The following is a 13,768-nucleotide window of genomic DNA, read 5'->3' on the forward strand; positions in this document are numbered from 1 at the left end:
AGCCATACCAGTGGTTTGATGCTAGAAGTAGCAAGTATACTGTTCTCTAGTTTGCCCATGAAGATATTTGCATAGGATGGAGCCATCCGAGTATCCAAATATATATATATTTGGCATACAAAAGTCTCCAGCAGTTCTGCGGGTAAATAGACAAGACGAACCCAAAGACTGACTGGTGCTGATTTTTTATTTAGCTCTCCACCACACACCACCATTACGCGTTTCGGGCCAAACAGGCCCTTGATCACATGGCAACGTGTAGGGGCGTATGTGCTCCTTTTAAAGTGCTAGTGCCATAGTATTGCTTCCATAGACATAGAAATAAATAAATACACACATATATATATATATATATATATATATATATATACACACACATTTTTTGAAAAAAACAATCAATGCAGCCTTCCATACACCCCCGGGCATAAGTGCACCCAAGGCCTACCAGGGGCTGCAGCATGTATTATGCCACCCCTGGCTGGCCATCCAAACTGACACAACTGGCTGATCACTCGGCTGGGGCAAGGTGGTGTAATCACCCCTTGCTTGGATATAGTATACCTATATCTACCCTTATATATATATATATAGACACAGATATACCTATAAGTCACTCCTATGGCAGGCCTTGACAATCATGAAGGCAGAGTGCTTGGTTTTATGTGAGAAGGTGCTCTAGCACGAGCTGAGCCCTTCTGCAGCTTTCAGAACCATGTCCTTATAGCTGTTCTATGATATAGCCATACCATATACTCTTAAGTGCATTATAATCCTCGCGGTTAATGCTAACTTTGGTTTGGCTTTATCAAAACATGTCGTGTAAGGTGTCAAACACTTTGGAATACTACCCCCCGCCAGTTCTGGTGGCGGGGGTAGCATTCCACCCTTCTAGAGGGAGAAGACATGTAGTTACTGCTTTACCCAGTTAAAGTTAAACAGAGCCTCAGCATCACAAAATGGATGCTGCTGCCACAGACACGAGTCTGACCTCCTGCAGCTGGGCGAAACTCAGGCAAGGGAGGCCTGGACAATAGGTTTCCTGTCGAGGGAGGTGCTACCACCTCCTGTAGTGTATTGGGGCAGGGAGGGTTGAATGGAAAGATGCTTTTCCAGACACTGCTTGGGGCACACAAGGTGCTCCATGCATAGACCGGTTCAAACCAATTGCTGGGGCACTCCAGCCCCGCTCTGGCGCGAAACTGGACAAAGGGAAATGGGTGTAACCACCCCCTTTTCAGGGTCCACCCGTAGGAGGGACCTAGCAGGTAATCCAGCCCCTAAGATTAGTATAAAGATAGGACCTGTGTCTAGAGACATGAGATTATCCTGGACTGAAACTCTGAAACGAAACTCTTGGAGCTTCGACGTTCTATACCGACTAGAAGACTGAAGACATCTCCCTTGTGGTCAAGGAGTGACCACCCTATGCAAACAGTCACCACCAGTAACTTGCCGGTTTGCTTTGTCAACACTCCTGCCGGAACCCGAAGACTCAGCGACTCAGGAACTGGACTTCCAGACTTCTCTGACTCTGATCCACATCCACAGCAAAGCTGAGACCCGTGGCGGACATGAGAGACGTGGGACCGGTCACCCTGGACTACCTGCACTTTGCTAACAGTGCAATGACCGAGGCACCCTCGAAGTTGTGCATTGGAGTTTGAGAAGCGCCAGACCCGAGCGCCATTTGCACCAAAGCTCAGCCCTCCACACTCCCCGAGTGCCGCATGGGGCTTGCTTTTAAATTTCAGCTTGACGCGTCTTCCCGGTTGCTAGCCCGTTGGCTAGTTAGCCCTCTGAAGACTTTCTTTTGAAACTACACCGCTTTCCTGGTTGCTCCAGGCTTGCTCCAGCTTCCCTGCGAAGGAGAAGCTCCCCAGACCTTGCTGGTCTGAACTGAAGCCCATCTTCCCTTCCTGCCTGGAGCGTGTTTGCCAAGGTTGTTGGGTCCAATCCAGATACCGACACCGCAGTCAACTAGATCCTTCGTGGGACAGCTCGAATCCAGTTCCTGGTCGTCGTCGACGCCTCCTGGTCCTCGTGGCTGCAGAGACAACTTCACCTTCTTCACCTGAAACACTCGATATCGCCTGGTTCCTTCCTGGTCACTGGTTAGTGACCCAGACTCTGTCCCCTCCACTTTCAGGTTCTTCTCATCTTCGATCCACCCTTGGATCCACCCGGACACTTTTCTCCTGGTCGCCTGCAGCACTTCTTTGCAGCTCTCCATAGGACACAGCGACGAAACCCGACACGAAAAGACACCTATGCACCCGGCTTCCCTGGGTGAAGTAACTCGAGTACTCCGGTGCTCCCGTGGGTGTTGACTCTCGAAGTGTCCTAGTGTAAAAGGGTTTTACCGTAGTCCATCCGGAAGTGTCCTTAATCAACTACTTTATAACTTTTACGTTCCCATTATAACTCTATGGTAACTCGCGACTGTGTTCCCACACTGCACGCGTCTCCCGTGGGTTTCATACTTCCTAACCTGTGGTTCTGTAGTGTAGCCCCAGCGATTCCCTAGGCCCTAGGCCTATTCACTATTCCTGAAGTCGTCTTGATAGCTTCAACACAGGTTTTGACGACAAATCTTTCTTTGATATCGTTGAAGATCTGGACCTCGACGTTGACTGCCGCCTGGTTGACGGCAACGGAGGTGATTGTCTTGAGGCCGAACGCCGTAGAGACGGCAACGACGGAGAATGATGTCTTGACGTCGAATGCCGTACCAACGGCGACGACAGATGCCTCGACGTTGGGCGCTCCCCCTCCAACTGAGAGAGACTCCTCGACATCTATCGTCGCCCGGTTGACGACGGCGGAGGGTTAGACGATGATATAACTATGTTTGGTCTTCTTCAACGATGACCGATGTTCTCTCAATGGCAACCCCACCGTCTTTTCGTCGACGTTTTCATCGCCAGTGGAGGCATTTTCGACACTGAGCCTGACGCCAATGGAGAACCGATCAGAATCTTGCTTCTGAACGAAGATCTGGGCCTCTCCGTCCTCTGCCTCACCGGAGTCCGGCCTCTAGAGGAAGATTTTCCTCTCTCAGCCAGTCCATAGAGGCAAATCCTCTCTCTGTCCTTAAGAGTACGTTTAGATAAAGACTGAAAGTGCTGGCAAGTCTCAGAAACATGAGAATCAGGAAGGCAAATAATACAGACAGAATGTGAGTCTGTTTTAGCCTTCTTTCTGCTACAGGAAGGGCAAAGATCAAACAGAGAGGGCATTTCTGAGTGAGAACAAATGCTGAACTCCGAAAAATAGCAAAGAAATACTCCAACAGGTGAAAAATGTGTGAGAGAGAGAGAGAGAGATGTTTTCATATATAATTTGTATATATTTTCCGGGGTCCCCGCGCATGGGCGGGAATATTCAAGTGCTTATGACTATTGAGGAGGATCACCTGGAAGAGAACTATAACTACCTACTGGCAGTAGGTAATATCTTAATCAGACTGCTGCGGTTTGAGAATATCTCCAACCACATAGCTTCAACCTGAAGAGAAAAACATTAAAACATTGGGAATGTGAGACTGGCAGAGCAAGGATAAGCCCTTCTTGCAAAAGCACTTTCAGCCCAAACGCACGGAAACATCTCCTAGATGTTGCTAATGGACACAGAGGTACCTTGCTTCTCATAACTGGACATAGTTTAGATCACACACACCCCAAATACAAACATTGTGAAAGCATGAATAGTCAAAAACAAAGAAGTAAAATATTCCAACCGCACCTCAGCACACTGCACTTTGGCAATGTAGCCGTTGTTCTGTAGCTCCATCCAGTTAGCTTCATAGAGTTTTGGGCCAATCAAGAAATTTAAATCCACAATCTTGTCATCTTCTCGGACGAGGGTGGCTGTTAACCCAAGTTTACAGTGCGCTTGTACAATGGTTAGCACTCTTCTGAACATCTTAGCTAAAACAATAATCAACAAAATGATGTTATTTTTTCAATTAGGCAAGTGGTTGGTCTGCCTCTAGAATGCAGCATGTGATTGGAAGATGCTGTGAGTAGTACGTTTCTGAGCAATTTTTTTGACCCCTGATTTTGTTTTTTTTACTAGTTGTGTGTCAATGCATTCAGATGTAAACAACATATTAACTTTATATATACATAGGCTGTGACTGGGAGCATGCTCAAGATGGTCAATGCCAAGAAAGGACACAAAACTATTAACATCCTAAACGTGGACATTGTCACTACGCCATGGTTGATGTTGAGGACTGAGACCAATCTGCATGTGGAATTAGAATGAGTTACCTTTGTATATGCCACACACTGCATACTGAATCAATAGGAATGCATTTAGTACTCTTTGAAGATATTAGATTACAAGCAATAAAAGCAGACATATTTCACAGCTTCTTAGTTTGCATCGATGATGTCCAGGAGAAAAAACTACCAGTAACAATAGTTTTGATGAATAATTGATGGTATGTGTTATGTTATATGTTATGTTATGTTATATATTTCTTGTAGCGCGCACTGCTAGTCAAGACTGTCCTGGCGCGAAGAGGGATTCAGTGTCAGAAAATAACAAAGGGATAACATAACAAGAGAGGATATGTGCATTTACATGAATTGCTTGAATAAGTGAGTCTTAAGGTGCTTTTTAAAATAAGTGAGGTTAGTCGTGTGTCTCAAATGGTCAGGGAGGCTATTCCATAGCTGAGCAGCTATGACCGTCATGGATTTTCCTCCCAGACGAGCTCTCTTAAATCTCGGAGTGACCAGATGTCTGAGAGAGGCCGATCTCAATTGTCGCGGGGGATGATAGAAGGCAAACCTGGCACTGAGGTATGGTGGGCAAGGACCGTGTAAGGCCTTAAAGGCCAGTGTTAGGACCTTGAAGCGCACTCTGAGAGCAACTGGAAGCCAATGAAGATCCGCCAGTTGTCTTCGTACACTATGGCATTTAGGGATGTTGAATAGGAGCCTCACTGTCGCGTTCTGGACTACCTGCAATTTGCGAAGCAGGAAATCAGGAGCGCCCGCGTAAAGTGCATTAGCGTAATCCAGGCGCAACAGTATGAGTGCTCTAGCCACTGTTTCCTTCGCTTCCTGGGGAAGAAGAGGGAAGAACTTCCGGAGGGTGATCAATGTCCCATAACAGGTTCCCGCCAGTCTCGAGATCTGGTCTCGAAAGCACAGGTCAGCGCCGAACCATATCCCAAGGTTCTTAGCAACTCCACAGTTTCCAGGTGGGCAAGGCAGTCCAATGGGCCAGATGGAATCCCTAAATCCCACCGGGAATTGGCCATACAGGAGGATCTCCGACTTGTCCTCGTTACACTTGAGCTCCGCCTTGGCTAGCCAAGCAAATACTGAGGACAAGCAGGATTGGACTCTCAACGTGTCAAGGTTGCTCTTGTCCCACGTGAAGAGGAGCTGGGTGTCATCGGCATAGGCCATTATTTTGGCACCCAGACTCTCTGCAAGATATACCAGGGGTGTATAATTTTGCTTTCTAGTTTGTAAGGGTTGGGATGAGACTTTCACGTATAAGGTCATGCAAAAATATCTGTTATGTACCAGGATTTAAAAGTATTGTTGTATTATATATTGATCGGATATCCCTGCCATGTTAGACACAACAAAAGGGATCATCTTGAGTTTTATCCAAAGACAGAAGTTCCCTTGGCCTCAAGCCAGTGGCTTGGGCTTTACAGCAAATACAGGAATTGCCACTTCTTGTGTACCACCATAGAAAAAAGAAAAATATCCACTTTAGAACAGTTTCCTCAATTCCATTATAAAACCAAAGGGAAAAAAAATATGGCATGAAACAATTGTGTCAAATGCCCCAGGAATTGTGTGACCTTTTTGATTTTTAATATAATAATAGTAATAGCTTTATTCGATAAAAACATATCATAAAAGCGTTTCTTACATCTTTAAAAACAATTTTGTCAACAATCATCAACATTAAAAACATATTATATACAGAGCAGCATATTGGGCAGGGGGGCTCATTCACTGGATTAGTAGTTTTTTTGCAGTTCTTAAACGCCAGGCCCAACCCAAAAATTTTGCCATACAGGTAGAAAAGAGGGGTCTAGCATCTGTACGAAGTATACGTAGGGCTTCCAAATGAGAACGAGTTCCCAAACACCTGCAGAGGGGCTTCAACCACCTCTGTCTCGGGGCTGCCTAAACACTACACTCGAACAACACATGGGACACAGATTCTACCCTTAGAACACAAAAGGGGCAGTAGGGTACGGTTTGGGCGGGCGGTTTCCAGGTGGAGGTAAACTCACACAATGGAAGCACCCCCACCCTAAACTTAATGTACAATGATCGGTCCCATGAGTTCTGGATAGTGTCTAGATAAGGTTCCCTATACGGGATCTCCTTGATTGACAAAAACAAGGCTACAGATTTACAGTGATTTGTACTACGGACCCTCTCGATGTCTACCCATGCCCAATAGGCCTTCTTTAGCTGTTGTTTTGGGGGTGCAGATTTGTTGGCCCAGGCCTCTCCCAGTCCTATTTTGTAGAGCAGCTTTTTAACCTCCCTAAGCCAGATGATCTTGTGAGAGCCTGGCAGGGACATAATATCATTTAAGGCTTCTGCATAACTGCCAAGTTCTTGCACATTCCAAATTCTGGACCATAGGAGAAGCGGGCGCAATTTCGCTTGATCGCATATTGCCCGGGTACCTGCATCAACCAGCAGTGGGATTGTTGGTGTGCTGTGGGGCAAGCCCATAAGGTCTTTGTGGAAGTTGTTCTCAAGATGGGCCAGAGTATCAGCTCTATGTGTGCCCCACAGTTCGGCACCATATAGTGCCGCGCTCACAACCCTTGCCCTATAAATATCTAGGGGGGCTCCAATTGGTTTTAATGTTGAGGCACGCTGTTCCTTGAGCAATGCACCTGCCACCCTTTTGTGAGCCAGAAACACCTTTTGGTGGTGTGCCTTCCAGCTCATGGTGTCACTGATACGTATACCTAGGTAGTCAAATTCTTTGACTCGATCAAGTGGGACGGAATCTAAGGCCGGTGGGAAAACATACTTTTTGGGTGGGTTAAGAACCAAAAACTTGGTTTTTCCTATGTTTATAGCCAAACCCCTTTCATCACAGAAGGCCTTGAAGCTGCAAAGCAACGATTGGATGCCCATAGGTGATTTCGAGATAAGGAGGGTATCGTCCGCGAACAGGAGCGTTGGGACTTTCCTTCCAGCCAGGGTGGGTGCATCTGATGGCTGTTGGAGGAGATGCTCCACCACTCCGTTAATATAAAGAGAAAACAGAGTGGGGGCAAGCACACACCCTTGGCGGACGCCCCTGTCCACGGAGATACGAGGTGTTTTCTCTCCCTGTGTCCCCCATCTGATTTGGGCAAAATTTCTGGCATGAAATTTTACGAGCAAGGACAGCAAATAGGGGGGGAGGCCTAACCCATCGAGGACGTTCCATAAAAGTGTTCGTGGTACTAGGTCGAAAGCAGTCCGCAAGTCAATAAAAATTAAGTACAGACTGCCCCCTCCCAGCACCACCACTTTCCAATAAATCATTAGAAAGCGGAACGTCTGCTCGATTGTGCCTGTTCCTGTTCTGAAGCCTGCTTGGAGATCCGACAAAATCTGATTTTCATTGGCCCACTGAATAATCCTACCCAATACCACCTTTCCTGCCACCTTCTGGGATGAATCCAATAAACTAATGGGTCGATAATTCGCTGGGTCGTCCCTGGAGCCTTTTTTAAAAATGGGTACGACTTCAGCGCCCCTCCACGAGTCAGGAAAAACCCCGCCCAACAATACCTCGTTCAAGAGGGAAGCAATTAGTCTGCTCCAAAAAGGAGGGTAATTCTTAATTAGGTCTCCTGGGATTCCGTCAGGACCTGCCGCCTTGTTTGAGACAATACATCGAATTGCTCTCTCTACTTCCGAACTGGTAAATAGACCATCATGACATGGGAGGTCAGTTAAAGGCTTAGGAAGTGAGCCCAGAGGTGGACAAGCTAACTGGGTCGCACCTGAAGGAACGGAGTACAATTTCGAAAAATGATTAAACCATACATCCCCTGGAATGTTACAAGTTAGCTGGTGGTCAGTGGGCTTTTCCCTGGCTCTTAATAGGTCCCAAAACCTCTTAGCATCCTTCCTAGTGCTGGCCTCTACTAGGTCTCCCCAAAAATTAAAATCATAATCCTGCTTGGCTACAGATATGATTTTTTTATAAGATTTTCTCGCAGCCCTAATATTAGCTGTGTCTTTAGACTTTAGTGTGGCAACAAGTTCCCTTTTAGCTGCACGACATTTGGCAGTGTACCACTTGTCTGTCTGTTTGGGGAGAATATTCGGGGGACCCCTACGAGTGGATTGGGGAACAACGAATAAGTCGCTCAGTGCCATTATGGTCTCGGTGAATATGGGTAGAATCTTTTTACCAGTGGGGCTTAAAGTGTCTATCCGAGACTCCACTCCTGCCAAAATAGTCCCGGCTTGGGCCATCCTTGTTTCGTCTGCTGAAACTTTCGCCCACTTCAAGCGCCTACTACAGTTTGTGGGGGCTAATTCATGAGAAGATTTCCACTTGTAATCAGATGTGCCATGACTTCCAACCTGCCAGGGAGGGGTAATGGTTAGCGAGAGAGGGTTGTGATCGCTATCACCCGACACTATAACCTCCATGTCTTGGTGGTATGGCCAGAGGTTGAAGTTGAGCATGATAAAGTCAATTCTTGAAGAATGGCCTGGCCTGTTATATGTGTGGGCACCCGTGTAGTCAGATTTGGATCGACCGTTTGTCGATCTCAAGTTATGCTCCATGCAAAGAGCATTGATCTCAATTGCGTTTTGTGACCATTTGGGGATCGGATCAAGGCTCAGAATCGGGATGCCTCTTCTGGTATCCTCCTCAAAAGTGTCCAAAATGTCTTCTCTAGCCAGCGGCTCGAAACAGCAATTGAAGTTGCCTGCAAGAATTATATAAGAGTCAGCGCTGCAGGCAGTCAAATTGCGGTTTAGGCCTGTAGAAGGTAGGTGGGATACACCACCTTTAGCACCCCTTAGGTAAATGTTAAATAGTTCCATGTTTCTTCCCCCTTTGTGGTTAATCGTTAGCCACTGTAGATCTGGTGACTGGGTAGACCTTTCTTTTATGCTGAGGCCTAGTGTGATACTGACCCATATGATAAGGCCGCCAGAAGGGCGACCTTTAGAACCTTGTCGCTGAACGGCGGGGATGAAGAAAGTAGAGAACCCCACTCTATGTCTTGGTTCTAAACACCAGGTTTCCTGAAGAAGGCAAATGTGGTAGGGTTCCAGAAAATCGTTCCATTCGGGGATGTCAAAGTTACGACCGAGCCCAGCCGCATTCCAACATAGGATTTTTAGAACACAGTCGCTGGGTGGAGAAGCATTGGAAGAGACAGTAGGCAATGGAGAGACAGTCGTGGCCACAAAATTAGGAGACCTCACAGATAGCTCAGTTTGCTGGTGGTAGGAAGTCACATAGGGGCCACAGCAAGTAGTCTCTGATAATTCAGTAGAGGTAGGTACAGGAGAGATCATACAGAATGAGTGTGTCCAATCTTCCTTGCCAGAATTTTCTGTTGAATTTGATGTAGATGGCTCCCCGTCAGGCAATGAGCTGTTTAATCGTCCTACTCGGCTTGCTACAAGCTCGAGAGCAGGACAAGCCTTGGGATGATGCCCCTGCGATGTCAAAATTTCCCTTCGGGGTTGTCTGGCTGGTTGCACAGGGAGTCAATCCACCTCTTCTAAGCTCCCAAATCTATTATGGGTATAGAGGCCGTTCCATTGTGGGAGGGTTTTCTTATGGCCCCTGGAATTACTCAGCCATGGATGGTGATGGATCAATGTCCAATTATCCCCCTGGTTGCAGCTTGGTCGGGGAGGGTAAAAGAAGGACAGTGGTTTAGGTATAACTAGAGAGTCATCATTGCCAGGCCAAGAGCAAATGTGGTGCGCCGTGTGAGGATCTTCGAAGGTCACCACTATGCAATCCCCTGGACTCGATTTCCTCGTTGGGCCTACCCAGGGAGTTCTGCGAACCATCAATACGCGGCTTCTTCTGCCATTAGGGATTGGTCTGTTTACATTTAACCAATGCATTATTTTATTTTGCAACGACCAATGATTTTCGAATTGGCCATTGCCTATCTTAGGGACACCCGTCAACACAACCACATAATCATTGGCCTCTGGAGGGAGGTCGATGTAGCCACCTCTAAAGTTGTCCTTAGCTGGGGGGACCTGGGTTTCACTAGGAATGGGTCTATTAGGCATTTCAGGTTTGGAGTGTGCTGGATGTCGCAAGGAGCCCCGTGGGTGAGCCTTTGGTTTAACGCTAGCTTGCTCCACCGTGACAGTCCTTGGTTTGGGGACGGGCTTTATAGTGGGTAATACTGAAGGGGGGGTATAATTAATTTGAGATACACTAGTTTGTGGCATTGGGTCAGCTACTGTGATGCCCTGATTTTCGAGACTTTTCAACCCAAGCGTGGCCAGAGCAATAATGCTTTTCTCCATTTCTAGCAAATTATTTTCTATCCTTGATAGTCTGAGGTCTAGGGGTGACAGGAGTTTTTTTAGTGTCTCCCATACCATCTCTATAAAATCTTTGTTATTTTTACCTAGTCCATCCACATCAAGGTCCTCACCTACTAGGATGTTAATCGGTGGGATAGATGAACTCTTCCCCTGTCCCTCATTAGATGACTGGGTGTTAAGTGTACACTCGGCACCAGCATTAGTTGCTGCGACATTAGTCATTGGCAGATCTTTGGGAACAGCAATTTTCGCTTTTTTGCAGAAATAGGCAGAGCGAGAATTGCGTTTCCTCTTTGGTTGCTTGCCACTAGAATTATTATTAAACATATTAGTCAGAGGGGGTACTATGGGGACAGGATTGTACACACTATGTGGTGTTGGTGGAGTTGCCTCATCATTGCTTCCTGGGGCCAGTTGGAAAATAGCAGGGGTCGGAGAGTGATGAACATCGACTTGGGTGACTATGCAATGCGGGCGTGCTGGTCGCTCAGGGGTGACTGAGGTGGCTATGTGGCCTAAAGAGGATTTCTTAGAAAGTGCAATGACTTGGGACACTCTCCTGGCTGCTTCTAATTCTAACGAGACCCGGGTTTGGAGTTTAGATATCTCTTCGTCTATGGCTATGTTGGTGCGGGTAATAAAGTCATCCATAGGGCCACTAATTTGAGACCCACCTTTAGAGGTCTTACTACGGGTTACCCTTGAGTTCATGGCGATATGTGCATGAGGGCACAGATGAGTCTTTACCTCCCAGTTGTTGGAACGGTTTCCAGGTATGTCGAGCAAAAGAGGGTGGGCCAGTCCAGTCCTCTCTGTCCTCGAACGGCCTCAAACGGCCCGCTCTTTGCCCGGTCTTCGCCCCGGTCGCTCCCGCGCAGCGTAGGAACTCTGTATTTGTAAGTCAAAGGGCCAATGAGCTAGGTTGAAGGGGGTGGGGCGAGGCGGTCAGGGAGAGCGGGGCCAGGTGACTCGGCCACTCACGCACACCGGGACTCCTGGGAATGCGAGTCCCGGTTGCCGCTCGCAGCCCTTCTACCTCTGTCAAGCCCCACCGAGGCACCAAGCACAGGAGATCCGAAGCGGGACCCGCGGAGCGGGACCCGCGGAGCGGGTTCCGCGAGGCGTGGGTGAGTAAGCGAGCCTTCGCTGTAGATAACGCCGTCCAATCTGGTCAATAGTGTCCCAAAGGAGCAGCAAGTCCAAGCCCCTTTTACAGCAGATGGGGGTGGGGCGAGGCGGTCAGGGAGAGCGGGGCCAGGTGACTCGGCCACTCACGCACACCGGGACTCCTGGGAATGCGAGTCCCGGTTGCCGCTCGCAGCCCTTCTACCTCTGTCAAGCCCCACCGAGGCACCAAGCCCAGGAGATCCGAAGCGGGACCCGCGGAGCGGGTTCCGCGAGGCGTGGGTGAGTAAGCGAGCCTTCGCTGTAGATAACGCCGTCCAATCTGGTCAATAGTGTCCCAAGGAGCCGCAAGTCCAAGCCCCTTTTACAGCAGATGGGGGTGGGGCGAGGCGGTCAGGGAGAGCGGGGCCAGGTGACTCGGCCACTCACGCACACCGGGACTCCTGGGAATGCGAGTCCCGGTTGCCGCTCGCAGCCCTTCTACCTCTGTCAAGCCCCACCGAGGCACCAAGCACAGGAGATCCAAAGCGGGACCCGCGGAGCGGGTTCCGCGAGGCGTGGGTGAGTAAGCGAGCCTTCGCTGTAGATAACGCCGTTCAATCTGGTCAATAGTGTTGATTTAGCAAGATACGATCGTTCGAGAACAGTAAAGGGGAAAAAGGTAGCAATTTCCAAATTGGTCTACTCAGTGGGGAAAAACAATAAGAGGAAGTATGGTGTGGCCATTTAAAAATACAAAAGTCCATTACAAGATCAAAGCATTTAATTCCATTCACTTAATAAAGCCTTTAACTACCTCTAGATGTTGTTTCATGTATCTACACTAAAGATGGAAGGGTGACATGTAAATTGGGTACACAAGGTAGTATTGGAGCCTGGGTAGGACACAGGTATTGGGCCCAACTCTCATCACTGTTTATCGGAGATGAACTCCATATCAGTTTCAATACCAACAATACTTCATCACTAAACGATCAGCCTTCATAAAGAGAGGATATGATTTAGGCGCAGATTCCTTGGTACCCATGAAGGAACTAGTTCTTGTTCTGTAACTATAGTTCTGCGACTTGCAAATCTTCTAGATTCACGTGCTATTTATTATTCCTCCATCAAACAGTCGCATCCTGAAGTGTACCTTTGATGTAACCGATTAAACATTTGGCATCAACAATAAGTGGAGTATATATCGCTCACATTGATAATGACGATAAGCTTACTGATACTTGATTTTCATTGCTTCTCGCTTTTACCTGAAAAGGGGGAGTGTAACGGTTTCAAATGGCAAACTACTGTCCATTGACTATGTAGTCGCATGTCCTCCTAGTGAAAAAGGGTCTGAAGCATGAGTATTGTCAAATGGACAAGCTACTTACCTTTCTGGGAGGATGCTGCATCTATTTTTTTATAGTTCTTTTTATTGAGTCATATTAGAACATACATTCACTGCCAACAGGGGCAGTTCCCGTTAACGAACATGAGACGTCGGCAGTATAATAACATGTACCTTTACAATGATCCGAATGTGTTGTAGTTCCTTAGCACATAGCCCTCGCAGATATAGCACAGTGAACAAGACTACACATTGTCACAAGTCACTCAACCGTGGTGTTATCATCATCATTTTCAGGTGTTGGAGTAGCAAGAAATTGTTCAAGTGGGCCCAGATGTCCTTGGGCCTGGACGTCACCGGCAGCTCCTCAGCATACATTGCTAGATTCTCTTTGCAATAAACCATGTCTTTCAACCAGCCCTCCAGTTTCGGGGCAATGGCACTATCCCACGTGAATAATATACGCCGCTTTGCTAGGAGGAGGGCAACTCTTACAAATCTACCTAAGACGCCTTTAAGCTGTGGAACAAGGTGCAGCAAGCATATTAGAGGCGTACATGGTATTAGTGTGCCTGTCATGGTGTGTAACCGGGCCAGCACTTCCTCCCAGTATTTAAACACCGGACCACAGCTCCAGGCCAGATGTAGAAAGTTCGCATTTGGTTGCCTACATCATTTGCATCTATCCAAGTCCCTAAGGCCTATTTTATATAACCTTGAGGGGGTATGATATATCTGGTGTATGAATTTAACCTCATGCGCGCTAGCGGTT

General features: G+C 47.5%; 1 protein-coding gene across 2 annotated transcripts in view; it reads right to left on the bottom strand.

The window, feature by feature from the left end:
* Positions 1-13,768, bottom strand: part of ERCC3 (ERCC excision repair 3, TFIIH core complex helicase subunit) — a 2,074,468-nt gene that overhangs the window by 709,370 nt on the left and 1,351,330 nt on the right. For both annotated transcript variants that reach the window (XM_078676352.1, XM_078676351.1), the window contains exon 10: positions 3,742-3,926. In XM_078676352.1, coding sequence (XP_078532478.1) covers positions 3,742-3,926 — 185 coding nt within the window. The remainder of the gene's footprint in view (positions 1-3,741; positions 3,927-13,768) is intronic.

Source organism: Lissotriton helveticus, chromosome 2_1, assembly GCF_964261635.1.
Source record: "Lissotriton helveticus chromosome 2_1, aLisHel1.1, whole genome shotgun sequence".
In the NCBI taxonomy this organism is placed as follows: domain Eukaryota; kingdom Metazoa; phylum Chordata; class Amphibia; order Caudata; family Salamandridae; genus Lissotriton; species Lissotriton helveticus.